This window comes from Barbus barbus (assembly GCF_936440315.1).
Source record: "Barbus barbus genome assembly, chromosome: 34".
In the NCBI taxonomy this organism is placed as follows: Eukaryota; Metazoa; Chordata; class Actinopteri; order Cypriniformes; family Cyprinidae; genus Barbus; species Barbus barbus.
The window spans coordinates 8,736,537-8,757,689 of NC_136762.1; the positions used below are offsets into that span (position 1 = coordinate 8,736,537).

The window sequence follows — 21,153 nt, forward strand, 5'->3', positions numbered from 1 at the left end:
ATTTACTCTCCCTCATGTCGTTCCAAACTACTATGGATTTCCTTCTTCTGTGCAACACAAAAGGTGATATTTTGGAAGAATGTTAGTAACCAAACAGTTTTGTTTCCCATTGTAATTTTTGTCCATACAATGGAAGTCAATGGGAACCAAAACGGTTTGGTACTGTAGCTATCATTCTTCAAAATATCTTCTTTTGTGTCCCACAGAAAGATATGAATACAGTTTTTGAGTGAATGGGTGTACTATCCCTTTAGGTTCCAATATAAAACAGTAAGCTGTAGTAATTTCTCCTGGTGGGCAGTTTACCTGCATTCCTGTATGTAACAGATGGCTCTGGAGAACTCGTTGGTTTTCAGGCTTTCTAGAATGGCCTGCACAGCAGCCTCAGAGGAGCTGTAGGGGGATTCAGCGGTGGGATCTCTCAACTCGGCTGCTGGCTCATTGACCACTGAGGCTGCTGCTGCCCGCAGGCTACTCCTCAACTCACTCAACTCCCTGGACATGTTCTGCAGCTAAAACGGAGAGCATTTAAACACACACTGGCCTCTGTACTAAATATGTAAAATTTGCAAGCTAGACTTTTTCTATTCCAGTAACAAATGTCTTAATCAAACTCAGATGATGAGACACTGATGTCAACATACCTCCGGTAAAGAGTTTATAGCGTGAACTTGGCCAATCAGTTTACAGTAAGACTGAAAAAGCAGCAGCAGTTGAAAGTGGAGTTTGTAGAGTCTTTGACAAAGCTCCAGTTGCTGTGAACAAACATACATAAAATTAACACCAACATTTTCTTTGCATATAAGAAGTTATTACAAAACAGTTACAGCATAGGAAACCAAACAAATCTTTAACAAGGATTCAAGCGTGTTAGCGTGATTTCAGTTTTAAAAATATGAGGCCTGTGAAACAATTTGGCAATGGGCATTTGGAACAAGCGAGAAAGAAAAGATGAGGTTAAAAAGATTTTATAAACTTACTGCAAGAGATTCCATTTGCTATAAAGCAGGCATTGCAAGACAAAAGGTGAGAAGTGAGAAGAAAGAGAAGTTTTAAATATAGTGTTAAATCGTGCAGCCTAGTGGCACATGCAATATAAAGCAAAGTAATGGCTCCATCGTGCATGAGCAGAAAAAGTGAATAGACAAGCATTGAAAGAAAAAGGGTCACAACTACACCCTCTTATTTTTATTTTTGCACAGGGACTGTGCTGGGTAAAAAAATAAATAAATAATACAATTGGTACCATATGCCTTTTTCTATTGCTTTAACTGGTTATGACTTGAAAGGATCTTGAATGGTAGACAGTATGGATATTTTAGGTTCAATTTTAGAGAAATAAACTTTTTCAGGGTTCCTTTAAACTTCTTCAAAGCCCAGCATAGAAAGACCCTCTTAACAAACATAAGAATAGGGGGGCGCTGTTGTGAATCAACACAGCACAGGCTTAAAGGGATAGTTCACCCAAAAATAAACATTAGCCCATGATTTACTCACCCTCAAGCCATCCTAGGTATATGACTTTCTTCTTTCAGACAAATACAATTGGAGTTATATTTAAAATAGTCCTGGTCCTTCCAAGCTTTATAATGGCAGTGAATAGAGGTCGAGATTTTGCAGCGCAAGTTGGTGAATAAAGGCCTTCTGAGTGGAATGCGTTTGTGTAAGAATAATACCCATATTTAAAACATTACAAACCGTAATCTCTAGCTTCCACTAACTGTTCTATGTTCATTCACTAGAGAGTGGCGTTCCAGCGTATGACGTAGGATGTAGGCGTTGCGTAAGCACCAGTGAGAATATGCTAGTCTCGCGAGAACCACGTTTTGCTTCCATCAAAGGAAAACCAGTCTCTTGGTTTTATATCGAAATTCCCCAATATTTTTCTTTACAAATCCTCATTTTGTACTTCTAATTTGAGACTGGTGTTTGGTTTTGCTCTCTCCACTATGCTTCCGCTTTCATAACTTCTCACTGGAGCTTACGCTACGTCTACGTCCTACGTCATTCGCTGGAACACCACTCTCTCGTGAATGGGAGTACGACAGTTAGTTAGTTTCTAGCACAAATGCCTCAGAAGGTTTTTATTAACCCCCGGAGCCGTGTGGAGCACTTTCTATGATTGGATTGATGCACTTTTTTGCTTCAAAATCTTGACCACTATTCATTGGCATTATAAAGCTTGGAAGACCCAGGGCATTTTTAAATATAACCCCTACTGTATTCGTCTGAAGAAAAGAAAGTCAAATACACCTAGAATGGCTTGAGGGTAGTGTTGCTTTCGTCAACGAAAATTGTGACTAAATATCGTCGTCAACGAACCTTTATCACGTGACGAAAACGAGACGAGACGCAACGTAAATGCTGGTCATGTGACGATGACGATAATTAAATATATAATGCAATATTGTTGACGAATAAAAATGAGACTAAATGTGTTTTGCAAAATAAAAACTATGCTAAAATGTCTCTTCACTAAAACGAGACGAAACGAAATGTGATAACGTTATTTCGTCTCGTTTAGTCGCGTTATTATTATTATTATTTTGCAGTATTTCTGTTTCCTGTGTCTCTTCTGGAGCTGCATCAGGCTGCGCAGGCGACGTCACTTCCTCAAGCCCCACTCGCGGCATTATTTAGAAGACGACAACAAATATGTTAACATGTTTGGTTGGTCAAATAAATGTTGTAAATTCAAATCAGAGCGTCTTCCTTTGTCTGGCATGGATGTATTCTTAAGTCTATAAGGTAACAATAATATAATAAGATAACCTTGTTTGAAATGGGTTTGGCTAAAAGAAAATTTTGGTTTCGTCTATTCTACTAGCGCAGTGGTGGGCCGTCAGGGGAAGCAGGGCCTTCTCTGCTGGCCCTATAAAAAACAAAATTGTGTGAAAAATGTTTTTATTGATTATTTAGGTATCATTTTCATTTGTGTAATGTCCACTAAATTGCCTATGATTAGTTTAGTTGAGGTTGAACCTGAATATCCTACATAAAGTCCGAGGCCAGCACTACAGATAGTGCTACCTTTTTGTTGAAAGACGTCACATCTGATTTGTTAAGAGCATTAGTGACAGAATCATCAGCCAATCAAATTTTGACTTTCAATGACAGCCCACCCTCTGGGTCCAGCTACGTGCCCAGTGCTACCCCCAGCGTTAGACTGCTCCTTTAAACAGGGATTTCTAAGGTACGAACATGAAAGTAAACGAAAAGAAAATGACAGCTGCAGTCATCGGCGCCTACACCAGATCTTGTTGCCGATCTACTAAAATCGTCTTTTTCAAGGCGCTCTTTTGCAGACAAAAGAGAATAACTGAGAAAGGAAGACCTACACCCAAAGTGAATTCGCTAACAAAGGCCAGCAACGGTTTTATGTGCCATTACAACGATTGCAACTATGAGCGCTATCAGTGGCTAACAGCTAGCACCGAGCACAAGTTATTTTGTTGGCTGTGTTTACTTTTAAATCCGAGTAAAGTGGCATGGAATGACAGACCCATGGACTTTATTTACAAGTGACAGGTGAGTGCTTTATTATTTGATGAGTATTGTATCATGCACATTGTTATGGAGGTGTAGGTGGTGTGTTGATAATACTGTGGTGTGGTGTGTGGATGTCCAGAGTTTGTACAGTTTTGCTGCTTTAGGCATGTCGTCATTTTAGAGTGACATGAATGTGCATAGTGACCCGTGTATTGGCGGATTACTTTTACTGACTATGTAGGGAAATTTACTCTGCATTTAACCCACCCCAATCTAGCCTACTATTAAAATAGTTGATCAGCCGTCATTGTTTGTTGAGAGCCTGTGTGCAGCATAATATGTGCATTATATACATATAGCTGCGTTAGCTGTAACAGAGATGTGTAAGATGTTTACAGTTGAAGTTGAGCTTTATTGTCATTCTGCTACATGTGGGGACATACAGTGGAACGAAATGTTGTGCCTCGCAGGACCACGGTGCTACATAAATACAGACATACAACAATGAAGTAAAAAAACACTATAAACCTATACACAACTAACCTTGCTTACTGAAGGCCCTGACTAAAACCCCACAGTATGCCACTGCTACTAGGTACTTATACTATATTGACTGGGTTAAATAGAATTACGAAAAAGAGACTAAATTGCAATTTTCGTCGACTAAAACTAGACGAAAATAGTCATGGATAATTCTGACTAAATTAAGACTAAAATGCTCAGATTTTTAGTTGACTGAAACTTGACTAGACTAAAAAGAGTATGAACGTGACTAAAACGAATAAAAACTAAAATGACAGCTTCACACAAAGACTAGACTAAAACTAAAATTAAAACAGGCCGCCAAAAACAACACTACTTGAGGGTAAGTAAATCATGGGGTAATTTACATTTTTGGGTGAACTATCCCTTTAAAGTTAAAGAGCAGACAGATAGAAAAGAGATGTCACTCACAGAGCTATCACAGAACAATCGAAATGCAGAAAATATAAGAAGTACATTGAAATAGAATCTGAAACACATTTTGGTCAACTAATCTCACTCATATCTCAGGACACAACAGACTTTACAGTGGCATTAATCAATAGACAATGCAGCCATACTAAACATTGACAAAGAAGAACTATTTTTTCACAAGGGAATAAAGAATGACAGAAACGCATGCACTATTTGTGGTAAACTGCCACACTGTAGTTTAGGTTTGCATCAAGTGTTAGACAGCAGAATTGTTAGTTAAAGCTCCAGTTTGCAAAATGTTGAGATCTTGATCATGTACTTCAATAATAATGACATTTCTTTATACATATCCTTTATTCCTTAGTTTTCTCTGGAATGGTTGACTATCCAGCTGAGGTTTCATACCTTCTCCTCCGTTTCAGCGGGCTGATAGGTGATCACTCCATCTCCAGTGCATTTGGGGAAACTGGCCTTGCAGTTGCGTAGCCACTGGAAAAGTCACAGGCATAACAGTAAGTAACAGAACAAGCTTTGGGGTCAGTAAGATTTTGATTTTTTTTCTAAGAAATTAATTATTCTTTATTGTACATACTGATATGACTGCCTCCTTTTTGTTGTTGTAGGTCTCCAGATACTCCTGCAGCTCTAACACACTAAACTTCATCTTCTCCAAGAGCCCATAAGACACAATCTGAAACACATATTTAAGAGAATATCACACATACACATTGAACGGGAAATTGAATAGAACACCAAGGATGGTGATTGACTAATTTGTATTCTGGATATAGCATTTACATAATTCAAATTCAAACTAGAAACTCACAGTGTCTGCATCGACAAACAACGTGGGACATTCGGAGCAGGATGTCAGCATCTGGGATGACCTTAAAAACTTCACTCCAATTCCATGAAGGCCATCGCCAAGATAACCAGCAGCGTCACAGGTTAAGGTGCAGAACTTGGTCTGTATACTCTGGAGGTCAGAAACAACACATCCTGTTTAATTTGTCCCAGACCAGCATGTTGTCAGTACCAATAGAATATAATCAAAGACATGTCTTCTAAAACTTTGGTACTACTGAGTTGTCAGCTTTGTGTGATGAATCAAAGAAAATCCAAGTTAATGAATAAAATCGACATAATTTGACATCAACAATACAGCCTGCAACACTTAGGATTTTAGAAAAGTGTCAGTTGATTAATTTCACTTTATGATCTTTGTTGAAGCTGCTTGACCTAAATCAACATACTAAGGACCAGTGACAGCCTACTGTATCTCTATGAGTTACCTGAAAGAGTGAGGAGAAGATTTGGAAGGTGTAAACCGCACAGGAACCATCCGAGTCGGCCACCAACTGGTTGAGATGATTGCGCCAAGCCTCCTCTGCATCATCGCACACAGTCGGCTGGAAGGCAGCCAGGATGGCGGAGAAAAAGGGAGAAGGCGGAGGGGAGGAACGGCACTCTAGCAGCAGCTCTTCCTTTTCCTCTTCTGCCTGCGCCACAGAGCTCTGCTGGTCTCCAAACCCACTGAAGGAAGTGAGGGATAGAATTATGTGGTGAGGAAAAAAAAGTTCAAACATCAGCTATGAGAAACTTGAGATAAGTCTGAGTTTTCCAGACAGAGTAATGTATGTTGAGAGTTTGAAGCTCACAGGCAGTACCTGGGTACACAGCATGTCTCGTTGTCAGTAAAGAAGTTTTCCTTCTGGGGTGTGTCTGCTGTTAGGATGTCAGAACAACTAAAGGCAGGCGGCGACTCGCAAATGCAGAGTGAGATATCGTTCTCATTAACAATGGCTTCTTCAGCTGAATCCTCAGCCTAGATTTAAACAGGATTCACAACAAGTAAGAAAAGCTTGGTAAGTATTTATGGCAACAAAAACATTTATTGTGAAAAAATTATATTAAGAAAAGATCAGATTATGTGGCTGAATTTCCCAAGATGGTATTAGTGATCAGACTGATTAATCATTAATTAAACGATTGTATTTTTGATAACTTCCGTGGCTAATATACAGAAGTGGTTCCCCCAAATGTCAGCTCCATAATTTATTAACGGCTAAACATTTTCTGTTGTCAAATATTTTTAAAATGTATATAAAATTTTAATTAAAACACTGATTGATTTATTACATTTATTTTTATTAGGGTGGCTGATGAAAATAAAATAAAATAAATAAAACATAAAATGGTCAACCAACTCTGTATTATTTACAAAAAATAATACATGTATTAATTTAAAATATATGTATATAAATACAAATTTTAATAAAAAACACAAAACAATGCATATATTTATAAATAAATATTCACTAACCTTTCAAAACTAAAACTCTTCATGCTGAGAATCGTTTCTCTTGTGTGTGTGTTTTTTTTATTTTTATATTTGTAATAATTTTCAAAAATGTCAAATTCAGATATATTAAGAGACCTTTAAAAATTGGAGGACCAATATCTGATTGGTCTGGTCTCATGTTAATGGCCACAGGCAATGGGTACACTCTCTTTATTTGCACCCCTAGCTTTTAGCATGTGAGTGATGTTACAGCCTTGCCACCCACAGAGAAGCCATACACATTGCCCAAGTGGCTCATCCAGAGCCTCTTTCTGAGACTGTGGTAGGCAGTGGTAGGCCTCAAAGATGAAAAGCGGTTAGCAGAGAAATGGTTAGCAGATAGAAACGGGGAGCTTTTGGAGAGCAAGAATTACTTGCCATGCCGCTTTGCACATTAATCTTATGCCCCCATCCTAAATAAGCATGTAATAGAAAAATAGTATCAGCCAACTACTCCCTAAAATCTACCCCATGCTAAAAGCCGTGCCAGACAGATAAAGCAAGCACAGAAAGAGATTTCGTTTTCAACTGTGTTAATGGAAAAACTCCAGAACAGAAGTGCGGTATGAGTATGAATGTGTCTGCCCCCAAAGATCAGCCATTTTGAAGCTCTTATTCACCCGATGGTTCGAGCCCTTGGGTACTGAGATCTCAAAGCTGGGCGTTGGGGTGGAAAGAGGAATTGGGTCAGCTTGAGTGTTGTCAAAGGAGATGGGAGGGGAGTCCATGGGGTTTAGTTCCTCAGTAGGAGACAGGCTGACATTCTAAAATGAGCAATTTGAGAGTTTAATTAGACATACAGTTTTTATAGATTACTATAAAACAGGGTATTAAAAAATATTGTAAAAGAAATCAAAGTTGTCTGCTTCTAAAACTACTTTTCTTTTCACAATCCAATCAAATCCTAATAGATAAAATCCTGCCTACAATATTTCCCAATGAGTATCCTGTTTCATACATCCCATTAAGTGAACAAAAATGCAACATTACTAGTTGCGAGACTGAGAGGATCTGGCTGGCTGTGAGGGACTCTTCATCAGAAGACTCGTCACAATCATCATGGACGATTGGACACAGGCTTGGTGAACTTCCTGAGAGCTGGCTGTCCTCCTCCATTGGTTGGGGTTCAGCCTGGTCCAGACTGTCAATGGAACGCCTCCGCGCACCCCAGTTGAAGCTGTCAACCGTCTCACCCTGTCAGAGAAAGAGTGACAGAAATAAAGAGTCCTCTGAATTAGTATATGGCACACAGCCAGATTTCAAGACGCACACAGTCATAGGCTACAGCATGCTGTATATGTGAAGGTGCTCAGTCTGTGAGTTTGTTATATAAGGATATCTCTCCATATGCAAAGGATTAAAGGAAACCGCAATACAGGAACACATTTCAAAACATTCCCGTTCTTGTAGAGTAAGTAATAAAGTGCCGAAGGCCAATTCTTTTGGAGGAGGCTCAAGTTCTCACTGCAGCCACATGCCTTGACATCAAGAGTCAGGAGTCAACATCCACATTCCTTCACAGATCCAGTTCAGCAGTTTAGAAAATGCTTTCCTTTGGCAACTCAAAAAGTCGCTTTTACTGCACTACTTTAATCATTTTCTTTAATAATCATTCTTGACCAAAACAAAATGGTAAAGAAGCAAAAAGTCTTTGATACTATAACATTGAAGGTTGGAATGAAAATATGATGACGACTCAAATTTATCCAGAAGGGAGAATTTATTTAAAAGGCTGAATCTGCCCTTTTAAGTGTCTCTGTGGCATTGCAGCTTCAGCAAATTTGGAGAATGACCTCAATGAACTGACTCTAATGATTTCATGAGAGAGTGCAAACTAGAGATGGCCAAGCTATTAAAATACAGACATACTGATATATAATAAAAAACGCATAAGCGGTGACTAAACATCTGTAGAGGCTAACCAGCAATTATTACTTTACATTTTTTAAAACACACTACAGTTCAAAAGTTTGGGGTCAGTAAGATTTTAGAAATAAGTCTCTTATGCTCACCAAATCTGCATTACTTTGACCAAAAATACGGTAAAAATGCTAATATTGTTGAATATTACTAAAATTCTAAATAAGTTTTCTAAATTAATATATTTTTAAATTGTAATTCTTTCCTGTCCAGCCAAATATGCTGATTTGGTGATCAATAAATATTTCTTATTATTGTCATTATTAAATGACAATAATGTTAAAAATGTTAAAAACGGATCTCTTTTCTTGTGCTTTTAATTCTCTGTAATGCATAAGAGCTTACTTGCTTTTATTCTTATTTATTTACTTTACTTTTGTACAGCACTTTGGCCAACTAAGGTTGAATTTAAATGTGCTTTAGAAATAAAATTGAACTGAATTGTTGAAAACAGTCAGGATGCTTAATATTCTTATGGAAAACGAGATCAATTTTTCTCAAAACGACAGCCAGCATTTATTTGAGATTCAAATCTTTTATTAAATGCCGTCTCTTTCAAACAGTTAAACATTTTTAGACCCCAAACTTTGACACAATAGTGCAATTTTAAAATAAATTAAAAACAAATACACAAATAAAACAATAAAATGTTTATAACATTCTGTTGTAACCTAATTTTATCAATGAGGAAATCTCAAAAGCATTTCTATTAGAATTTCATCTGTCCGTTTTAATGAATCTGTTTTGATGTGCCATTGTATTTTGAACTTGATTAAAACAAAATTATGTTTCCAGGCAGAGTTATGGACATGCACCACAATGCACAGCATGTGAAAAACACAATATCAACTTGTCCTACGGCACACAGCACAACACTGGTGGATTCCTGTGCTTACCTGCATCTCCTTGATGGCACAGACATAAACAAGGAGAGGAGAATGCATTACAAAGAGTTAAAGAACGTTGCAGTGGTATTGCGCAAACAGTGCAACAGTTTCTTTCTGACTGATACTTTGCAAAAGTTTAATGCTCAGCACTGCTTTCCCCAAAGGTCCACTTTACTGCAGTCAAAACAAAGTTTGCCCAAGTAATTTGGAAGTCAAAAAGTTTCACAAGAGGGAACTGATCATTTTGGTTAAATTTTTTGAAATATCTGCTCACCTCTCCATCTTCCAGTTCCACATCCAGGAAGTCAAAGTCTCTGAATACACGGAACTGCTGTTCTGAAGTGGTGTCATCCATGTTTTCTGTGTCCCGTGTGCCGTCCTCAGAGGACACCAGACTGGGCTGGTGCTCAATCAGGTCCAGTTCCCCACAGGATGAGAAAATCACCTGTAGGAAGTGCTTAAGAATGATTTATGAAATATTTTCAAATATTTAATACTGGATGGATAACATATATACGTCACTCACAGATGGGTTTTTAGTGAGTCCTACTTCTTGGCCACACAAGGTCAATACATTCACCAACTTCTCACGAGTTCTTTTCTAAATTGGGAGAGAAATTGCAAAAAATTATAAAATAAAATGACAAAAATGATTTAATTTGATAAAATTACATTCAAAATAAAATAATAAATAAAACAAAATTATAGGAGATATATCTAAATTCTTTAGCAAAAGTCAGAACTTCAAAAAGTGTATTTGTGAGTGCTCACTTGTGAAGATTGTGGTCGTTTCCAGCTGACCGGCACCAGCACGTGGTTGTTTTGGTAGGAGCCCGAGGATGTAGAGGAGGTACTGCGTGTCACAGTAACCCCTCCTCCATTCTTCCCATCTTGCCTCGGAGAAGCGTGAAGCTCGTCATATCGCCGGCCAATCACCGGTGTCTAAAACACACACAATGTCACACACCATTAAGCCCAGGGATTTCACGTCTGCTCTTTTCTTTTCAAGCCCTCGGCCCAAAAATCTTTATTCCAGCGCATTCCCTTCGCTAACGTCAAGTTGCCTCAGATCCCGACCAACAATTCAGAACCTGCTGGAAAAAGTGGATGTCTGTTCTCAATGGTCCTACTCCTCTGTGTCTCGTAGCGGAGCTTTGAAAAACACAACTTCAATAAAGTGAGCAAAACAAAGCTTGGGGGAATGTCAGGATTTCCCTTATTGAGTTCACCTGCCCTTAATTCCTGTGAAATCCTTTCTGCTGGGATGGAATGGAGCATGTTTTGAGCTCCCTGTCAGTTTTGAGGTTTTTTTCCTTCTGTCTAGCCCACTTGTTTGAGGCTAAATACGTCCCAGAGGTATTTGACAGAGGGCAGAGGAGTCTGCTTTGAGAAGGGCTGTCCAGCTCTCGCCACTCTGGATGCAAAGCGCCACAGCCGGACTGACATCATTTCCTGGAATTCATGCACTACACAAATAGCTCCCTGTTTGGTTCCCACACTTTAATAAGGCCAGGTTGTTCATATTTCCAACAAGTTTTAAACAAAAAACCTAACCTTCAGAGTTTGTTAAAAACAAATGTTACTGTAAAATAAAAACTAAAATAGAGGACAAAATTACTAAAAAAATGCATGACTCCACCTTGGAAAATGTGGACAAACCTATTGAAGATGCCAGCATTTGGTGGTTTGCTGGCATGGCTCACTTTTACATATATGCACCATCTCAGCTTCACTAACGTAATGTACACCACCACTCAAAAGAACAACTTTCTCTTTTATCTAATAATAATTTTTAAATGATAAAATATTTTTAAAATAATATAAATAATCTCTAATAATAAAAATTATATTTATTGTTTTTCAGTCTTTTTTTCCTGTGTTGTGATTGTAAAAGTACTAAAATAAATACATTGAAATAATAATATAATACTCTCTATAATATATTGTAATATAATATAATATAATTAATATATATTTTGAATCATCAAATTATAAAATAACACAAATGGACGGTACCAGAAATGGTACCACAAAATGTTTAAAACCATTTTTAGCTCCTTCAAAGTCAAATGATAAAAATAATATCTAATAATGACAATAATATTTAGTGTTTTTTTTTTTTCTATGTTATGCATTTAAAAAGTACTATTTAAATTGAATAATATTATAATACTTTATAAAATATAATATATAATTTGAATCATCAACTTACAAAATAATGCAAATGGAAGTATGGGAATTATATAGTGACCAAAAAATTTTTAAAACCATTTTTATCTTCTTCAAAGTCACCACCCTTTCTCCCTTTCTCTACATTCCAGCTGCACACTCATCCTCTTAACCAACTTTATGAGGGTAACGTTCTGAAGGAGTACTGAAGGAGTTTAGATGCATGCTGGATAGTTTTTGGTTGCTACAAATCTGATTTCAAGCATTTATGTACAAGCTTCAGGGTTTTATAGATCATGAGAAACATACTGTAAATTCATTGTCCAAATTTTTGGCTTGTACTGTTTAATGACAATAAAGATAGGAAAACAGATACAGACATGTCATACCTCTGAAATGTCAAAGTGAAAGTCAAGGGTCTTTCCAGGCAGGGCTTTGGAGGGTGTGTCCCAAACACGCCTGACATCCACAGTGGATGCGTTACTCTGCGGGGACGAAGGCGAAACCAGACTAGCCGAGCGGGAGACCACCAGCTTTAATATGTTCAAGGCTTCCTTCCAATGTGCAGTCTGAAGTCACAGAAACAAACACAAAACAGAACTCAGTTATTCTCAAAGGACACATTCAGGAACTTGCTCACCTCCCAAAGCATTACATACAGTCAATCCATCTTCAAGAGCAGTTGCTGTCTCTTCTTCTGCCGAGATAAACACACGACCGGCGAGAGAAGCAGTAGTTCAGAGGAGCGTCTTTGCTGTGAGGCCACACTGAAGGTCTCAGTAATGTGGACAGCAGCCAATAGGACTGACTGTTTATAGACTGCTGCTGGGTGTGCCTTTGGATTTATAGCCCTGGCACAAGGTCGTGTTTTTTTTATTCTCTTTTTTTCTCCCTCTGAAGGAAGGGTTGAGAGATGGAAAACCAGTGGTATTACTAAGGATGTAAGACAGCTTGAAGTTTTACAGTAGAAATGCTATAAAACACTATTATGTCAGGAATAAATTTAGAACAATAAAATTGAGGATAATTTTAGAAGTGCCCATAATGATAATTTTGTGAAAAGCTAAAGAGTGTAAAATTATTACTTTATGTTGTGTTCCCTTTATCGATTCGATTTCGAATTGAGTTTGATTCAGATTCACAAGTTCTTGATTCTGAATTGGATTCTGATTCATTTAGCTATATTTCAGTTACCATTATCTTGCAGTACAGACTTTTTATTTCGTCACATTCAATACACACTACTTTTTTTGTAATGCACTGTAGCAGTGCTGGTATTGTTAACTAAAACTTGAGCTATTAAAAACGGTTTTCGTATATAAAATACATTAAAATAAAATATAAACAAATTGAAATAAAATTAAATAAAATAAAATATAAATATTAACTGAAAAACTTAAGCTTAAAAAATAAGAAATGTTGCTTTGGCAACTAACTGAAATAAAATAAGCTGAATTAAAGTATTAAAATGACAAAAACTGGAAAAGATAAAGCTAACTAGAAATGTAAAAAAGAAAAGAAAATGTTAAACAATTAACAAAATTGAATTTAAATGATAACTGAAAATGCTAATTAAAGCTCATTCAAAATATTAATAAATACTACAATAGTAAATAAAATACTATTATGTTAATATAATAGTATATAAAATAACATTGCATTGTAGGTCATTATGGTCAAAAGCATATGTAAATGACTACATTTTAATTAAAGTTCTATAAATAAATTCTGTATGTGATAAATTAAAGGAATCACACCTGAACAAACTTCTCTATGGTTGTTAAAACCTCCATGTTGAAGAGTTTGGCTTGAATACCACTCAGGTCCATGTGACTCAGTAGACTGTAGATGATTTGCAGAAGAGTTTGCTGCATGCTGGGTAATCCTTTTTCCAACAACTGTTATCAAAACACAGAAAGTTTTCCTGAAAGTATGTGTACCTGTATGTTCACATTCTTGTCTTGTTTATCATACTTTTTTCATTAAAATTTCAAATGTCGTAAGATTAACTTTTATTTGCAGTCTTCCTACCTCCGCCATGTAAGTAACCATGCTAAGCGTGCTGTCGCTGAACGCTTCATGCAGGTAGCGGCACACCACATTGACCCAAGAGAAGCAGTCACGGGTATAGGAGTGCGTTTTGTACAGTGTCATCACATGGGCAAGATTGGACAGCTTAGAGTTCTTTTCCTCAAGGCAAACCTGTCAATCAAAATAAGTGATTTTTAGCAAAAAATTGTGATGCAGATTCTCTGATTAGCTATAAAAGTGCATTTATAGTGTGGTTGAGTTAACAGTAACAGACCTGGGAAATTCTCTCAGCCACGTCCTTGCAGAAATGAGTAGGTGAGTCAAAGTGTAACACAAGATGGGGGATGAGACAGAGCACGTTCAATGGGAAACCTGAAAGGTAATAGCAGATTTGTTTTCATAATCTTACTTACTGTAAAATGAGAAATGATCATGAATTTTGGTGGATTAATGGAGAATTATGTAAGAAAGGTACATTTAGCTGGTAATAGAAATGAAAAGGTCTACCAATGGCTTGTGAGGTATCCACCACAGGTAGGCGTGAGACAGGTGTGAGCTGGCAAAAAATCTCCAAGGTGAGTTCTGTAGTGTTTGCAGAGGTAAAGCCCTTCAGAAGCAGCTGCTGAAGCCCAGAGAACTCCTTCCATTTTAGCTGGATCTGGATCTTCTCCAGCTTTTCTCTGTATTCCTGCTTATCCAATGAAATGTGGCCTAGCATCTTCCCTAACAACATGAGGGACATCTGGTACTCGAATTCAAAGTCTGACTCCATGAGTGACACCACTGCCCAAAAGATGGTGGCCAGCAGGTTGCGAGGATGGTTGGCGTTGGTTGGGTCGGTGGAGACCACGTTGTCTCTGGAGGATGATGAGGACAGGGATCTGAGCTTGGAGATATTGCTCTGATGATGGTGGATGCGGTCCAAGGTGGCACTTCGAGGAACCTCAGAGGAACGCTCAGGCTCACCGAAGCGCTTAGGCACGGAGTAGCTACGCTGGAGGAGTATTCGCTCAGAAGCAGTGCCTGATCCTGGGATCAGGTCCAGCTGACTGGTGCTTTTACGATTTAGTGTTAACTTGCCGCTGGATGGAAGATCTGGCGAAGATGCCCTGCAGGAACACAGATTGATCACTAACAAACATCGAAGCCTCTTGGACTTTTGATGTTGAAATTAGAAGACTCTAAACCTTTAAAGCCTACTCTATCATATTTCATATACAACATTTAATACGCAAAGGCTTCTAAACAATCAACAATTATAAAAACTTATTGAGCAACCTATTGTACACAAACGACTACAAGCCTTTTGTCAATAAAGAAAAATAAAAAATTCTGACTTATTTGTTATTATTTCATTTATCCGGCTTTACATAAATAAAGGGTATAGGGTTAGTTCTGACAGGCCACGTGAGTCAAGCCTGCATTGGGTGACTCTACAATATTACCAATACCACACCTATCATAGCATTCCAATATAAGGTCTATTCAGTATTATTCAGCAGCTTGCTCAGGAGCAAATTACCCTCCTCCCTCCCCAGCTCCTTCTTTCGCCACATTCAGGACTTGGCTTTCTGATATAGATATGTTACACTTAAATATCATTAAGTACATTAATGGTATCTGCTCTGTTTACCCTATTGCTGTTCTCCCTGCTCATTCATGACAGGCTGCATGGATGGGCAGGGAGTTTTTGCCCAACACAGAACCAAACTGCCAAACCAAACTGTATGCTAAGTGTCAATCATTTTGGCGATCGTGGTCCTGACAGAAGTAATGTTGTATAACGGGAACTTACCGTAGTATGACAAAGAAGTCATTGTTCTTCAGGCACTCAGCTAGATTATCCACCACTGACTCAAGAGTGAGGAGAAGCTCCATCACATAACCCTGCGGAGAAGATGCAGTCTGAGTTTATTCGTTCACTGAATCAGTCAGAACAGTCATTACAGAAGCAGAAGCTCACCTGAACCTCCTCCCCGTGCTCCCCGACCACCTCCACCAAGCGTGAAAGCAAGTCGGACACAGCCAGCGCTGAGAGGGGCTGCCGCAGAGCTCTGAACACCTGGAAGGAACGTCCAGCGTAATGTCTGGAGGAGCTGCACAGAGCCATCTGCAACGCCACTTCACTCAACTGCTGCTCAAGCCGAATGTCTACAAACACATAAAACATGGCATGCAAATATAGGGATATACATTAAAATTAGATGAATGTCACAAGCTACACCATACTGATGTAGATGAACACTGAAATGACTTAGGACAAATGTGACTTACCTGATTTGGACTCTTTGAACACAGACACTATATGTCTCAGGAAGTTGGTGAGCTGTTCGGTGCTCTTGGAGTGTTGATTCTTAGGAGTGATGTCTTCATGGCTCCACAATGGTCCAAAAGGTCTAAACAAACCACACGATTATTTATATGATGTCTTACATATGCAGTATAAATTGTTAATGACAGGAAAAGCTGCTTATGCCTTGACAGCATTGCGATGTTTGAATATTACTTGCTTGTGGCAAAAACTGCCACTAGATGGCAGACTAGGCCAAAAGATGCTATTTCCCTGCAAACCACCAAATCTGTTGCTGTTTCTTAAGTTTTGATTGAACTTTCCTCAGTCAAAACTTAAAATAAACTTACTAATCAATTGCTGTACATTAAATATTTTAAACATGCATGGTGAACATGCATGAAACCTTTTAAAGATAAAGCAAGAAATACTGTTGCTTGAATTAATATTTAAGTGAAAAAAGAAAGAAGTTTGTTCTGTACATATTGTAAAAACTTGTTCACACTAGCAGCTCAAATCCAGTTTTCATATCCAATTCAAATGTGACTGCTTTTCTCTGTTGACCAACACCATAATAATCATTTAAATACTTCCAGTTATCAATATTTCCAGTAATAATGAAATCAATATTTCATTTGGCAACCAAAGATGATGGCAGAAAATAACTATACTGCACATACCACACAGATCCACCTGATCATGAGCAAATAACAGTGTTGCCAGTCTTAAAAATGTGATTTGAAAACCAATCTGGAATTGTCTGCAGTGTGAACATAGTCTGAAAGAACCAACACCAGCACCAACATCAGATGGACGCCCTTTTAAGCAACACCCCAGTGAGAACCGCTCTGATGTAGACTGATGAAATGCAACATACAAGTCTGTAACATCTTGAGAGATGTCAGATGTAAGACGTGTCAGATGTGTCATTTCCTGAATCAGTTCCTGAACAGCTCTGGAATATTCACATGAAATGACCTTTCATTTTAGTTACATAACCAGTAAAGAACAAGTAACAGTGCAGAGGTTATCTGGGCCCTATTACAATTATTTAATATTTAAACACTTCATTTGTTAAGTTCAGTATAACATAAATTTAATATAATGAAAGCATCCCAACATTTACTGTACCTATCATGATATGAACTCTATCGTTCAGATTTTTTAGTGTTTTGAAAGAAGTCTCTTTGTTTTCTATTTTAACATATATATATATATATATATATATATATATATATATATATATATAATTTATTCCTGTCTTGGCAAAGCTGATTTTTTTAGCAGCTATTAGTGTCACATGAGCCTTCAGAAATCATTCTAATATGCGCTCACGATTTCTTATCATTATCAATATTTACAACAGGTATGCTGCTCAATATTTTTATGGAAAATGGATTTTATGGATTTCTTTTGTAACATTATAAATGTCTTTACTGTAACTTTTGATCAATTTATGCATCCTTGCAGAACAAAAGTATTAATTTCTTCAAAAATTAACAAACATGATCCCAAACTTGTGTTACTGTAGGTTCTTGTACCTGGTAGTGAGAAACTCAATGAGTTTGCTGCTCTTCTCATCATCTTCAGTGCTGCTCTCCATCTGCTCCACCTCTTCCTGGGCCAGGTGAGGAAGATTGGAGCTGCTGCCTCCGAGGCTCAGGCTGGACGATGTAGAAGAGGAACTGAGGCCAGAATCAGGAATCGGAGATGCCTGGCCATTCCGGAGGAAGTCCACACCACCTGAACACCACACGCAGGGTGAGTAAAATGTTTGGGAAGGAACAAGCTCCGAAGATGAGCCCACATTTTAACTTACTCAACTGAAATATTTGGGCAAGACAAATAGAGTGATAACATTCCTAAATGAGCCAAATAAATAACAATCACTATGCTGTTATGACAGGGGCTGGCGAATGTCATCTTATCATCATTTTGACTTTGCCTGGGCATGCTTTAACTGCATACAAAATATTGAGACCACCGTCCCTTTGGAGCAAAAAGATAAAAATAGTCCATAGGAATGCTCTAATCAGACCTTTAGATGCTCTGTGTGCATATAATTTTTTGGCTGTACTTCCAGAAGTTGTTCTTGCACAGATAAGAATTCTCACCCTCCACCCCTCCACAGGATTTCAACATGACTGCACTCTCCAAAGCTATGTGTCAAATACCAAAGCCAATGAGTAAGTGTTCATGCAAGGAGGGAGTGATAAACAGGATTAATGAAAAGTTGCTTAATTTGTCTCATTGAAGGCAGAATTTCACAACATTTAATAAAATGTAGAGTTTCACAATGTGTAAAAAGCATTCAAAATTGAATTTGCCTTTCATTTCAAGGTCTAACAGTTATGTAAAAACATAGTTGCAAAATTAATTCAGCAGCAGCATAGTTTCAAATGACCTATTTGAACCTTATATAGTTAGATGTATCATAGGCTTTGTATGTGTTATAATTTTTGTATCTTCTGACCCCTGTTAGCACTAGCATTGGAAGTTTGATTACCAAAGACCACACAAAATTTTTTTTAAGTGTAGTACCTGTGTAGAACCCAGGTTGGTAGAAGGGTTTGAAAGTCAGGCTCTTGTTGCTGTTGGCATCTCTGGTGTTTAGCAGAACAGAGGCAATGAGGCTGAAATTGTTGTTGCAAGATAACGTGATGAGAAGGTGCAAGACGAGCCTCTTACAGTGTTCGAACACCTCTGGGCGGTAATGGTCCATACCTAAAAAAAAGAGTCACATTCTTAAAGTTAAAGGTTTACATTTGTACTTACACTCATTCATTATTGTTTACGTCCATTGGGGGGGGTGTATGGAAGAGATTTTTGTCTTTCAACACCTAAATGTTGTTTTGAATCTCAATCCGCAGGGATACAAATATTTCACATATTTCTAAAAAAAGATAAGGTTGGTCCATCCTACATGTTCAGGAGATAGCAGCTACTGCTTTCACCGACAACATTATTCTCATAGCAAGCCACATAGTTGTAGTCATAAGACACACTGAGGGATGCAATAGTTCAGATGAGATTAGATAAATGAAAAAAAAAAAAGACAAAAGCAAATCCATTTTGTTATAAAAATACCATGTACTACAGTAAAAGCAGCACTTTTCATCTGAGAACACCTGACTCAAGCATTGCAGCCTAAATCTAGATGGTGTAATCCCTGATAAATGCCCCAAATTGAGATGAGAACAGAACACAGAGGCTCTACTGACCCAGGAAACAGGCATGGAGAAGTAGAGGGAGGTGTAGGGCCCAATCCTCCTTCACACTGTGATCCACCACCAGCTCCGTCATGAAGATCACCGCTATGTTACACCTGCACCAGACAAAACACACTGGTCTTTCAGTACATGAACAAAAAACACATACCAGCAATGACCTTTCAAAAAGAACAGAACATATTCACAGCTGTGACTGACTGGGAGTATGTTGGTTTTGTCATTACGTTGATGATGGCCATTGTTATCATAGTTCCTAAGTAGATGTTAAAAAGAACATTGGCAACATGTTATCATGTTTTTTTTTTCGGGTCAAAGGGACTGACGACAGCACTGTAGCTTCTGATCATCTATTTTCCATCTGTCTGATAATTGCAGAGTGACGTGCTTTAAGATTTCAGGATTACATAATCCGTGGGATTGATGAGAATCACATTTTATGATGAGAGATTAAATTTAACGAGTTTCAAGTTACAGCGCTTTAAAAGCTTGTATGTAATTCTCTACAAGACTTCGGCATTTAATCTAAATCTGAATAAAAAGATGTTACGTAATATAAAGTATAGATTTGCTTTTGTTACTTTATGGCTGTTTTATTGCAACATCATTAATAAATACATACAGTCATGGCCAAAAATATCGGCACCCTTGGTAAATATGATTAAAGAAGGCTGTGAAAATTAATCTGCATTGTTAATCCTTTTGATCTTTTATTTTAAAAATTCACAAAAATCAAACCTTTCATTGGATAATAAGAATTTAAAATGGGTGGAAATATCATTATGAAATAAATGTTTTTCTCTAATACACATTGGCCACAATTAACGGCACCCTTTTATTCAATACTTTTTGAAACCTCCATTTGTCAGTTTAACAGCTCTAAATTGTCTCCTATAATGCCTGATGAGGTTAGAGAACACCTGACAAGAGATCAGAGACCATTCCTTCATCCAGAATCACTCCAGACCCTATAAATTCACAGCTCCATGTTGGTGCTTCTTCTCTTCAGTTCACCTCACTCATTTTCTACAGGGTTCAGGTCAGAGGACTGGAATGGCCAGAGTAGAAGCTTGGTTTTGTGCTCAGTGACCCATTTTTGTGTTGGTTTTGAGGTTTTTGTTAGGATTCTTGTACGGTTCATGGCCCATTATAAGATTTCTAACAGAGTCAGTCACTTATTGATTTTTTATCTGTTGGTATTTGATAGAATCCATGATGCCATGTGTCTAAACAAGATGTCCAGGACCTCCAGCAGAAATACAAGCCCACAACATCAAAAATACAGTAGTATATTTAATTGTACACATGGGGTACTTTTTATCCCTGTGTTCACCAAACCCATCTTGAGTGTTTTCTGCTAAAAAGCTCATTTTTTAGTTTCATCTGATCATAGAAGCCAGTCCCATTTGAAGTCTGCTAACTGAATATGCTGGAGTTTGTTTTTGGATGAGCTAGGAGAATTTTTCTTGAAACCCTCCCAAACAACATGTGGTGATGTAGGGGCTGTTTGACATTTTTTTTTTTAGGCTTTCTGACCCCGAGACTCAACAATTTTCTGCAATTCTCCTTGGAGAGTCTTTAGCCACTCAAACTCTCCTTCTCACAGTGCATTAGGACGATATAGACACACGTCCTCTTCCAGGCAGTTTCGTAACATTTTCTGTTGATTGGAAATTCTTAATTATTGCCCTGATGGTGGAAATGGGAATTTTCACTGCTCTAGCTCTTTTCTTAAAGCCACTTCACTAATTTGTGAAGCTCAATTTTCTTTTGCTGCACATCAGAAATATATTCTTTGGTTTTTCTCATTGTGATGGATGATTAAGGGAATTTGGGCTTTGT

At 37.8% G+C, this 21,153-nt stretch overlaps 1 protein-coding gene across 1 annotated transcript in view; it reads right to left on the bottom strand.

The window, feature by feature from the left end:
- The window catches only part of LOC306854234 (protein furry homolog), a 62,686-nt gene that overhangs the window by 1,341 nt on the left and 40,192 nt on the right, over positions 1–21,153 (bottom strand). Inside the window, exons 38-60 of the mRNA XM_079392073.1 lie at positions 19,306–19,409; positions 18,626–18,808; positions 17,626–17,827; positions 16,069–16,190; positions 15,758–15,945; positions 15,590–15,681; positions 14,302–14,903; positions 14,069–14,166; positions 13,795–13,965; positions 13,521–13,661; positions 12,153–12,332; positions 10,366–10,536; positions 10,121–10,195; positions 9,869–10,039; positions 7,778–7,981; positions 7,408–7,551; positions 6,114–6,271; positions 5,739–5,979; positions 5,273–5,422; positions 5,039–5,137; positions 4,852–4,935; positions 645–755; positions 307–512 (exon numbers count right to left, since the gene is read on the bottom strand). Coding sequence (XP_079248199.1) covers positions 307–512; positions 645–755; positions 4,852–4,935; positions 5,039–5,137; positions 5,273–5,422; positions 5,739–5,979; positions 6,114–6,271; positions 7,408–7,551; positions 7,778–7,981; positions 9,869–10,039; positions 10,121–10,195; positions 10,366–10,536; positions 12,153–12,332; positions 13,521–13,661; positions 13,795–13,965; positions 14,069–14,166; positions 14,302–14,903; positions 15,590–15,681; positions 15,758–15,945; positions 16,069–16,190; positions 17,626–17,827; positions 18,626–18,808; positions 19,306–19,409 — 3,897 coding nt within the window. The remainder of the gene's footprint in view (positions 1–306; positions 513–644; positions 756–4,851; positions 4,936–5,038; positions 5,138–5,272; positions 5,423–5,738; positions 5,980–6,113; positions 6,272–7,407; positions 7,552–7,777; positions 7,982–9,868; positions 10,040–10,120; positions 10,196–10,365; positions 10,537–12,152; positions 12,333–13,520; positions 13,662–13,794; positions 13,966–14,068; positions 14,167–14,301; positions 14,904–15,589; positions 15,682–15,757; positions 15,946–16,068; positions 16,191–17,625; positions 17,828–18,625; positions 18,809–19,305; positions 19,410–21,153) is intronic.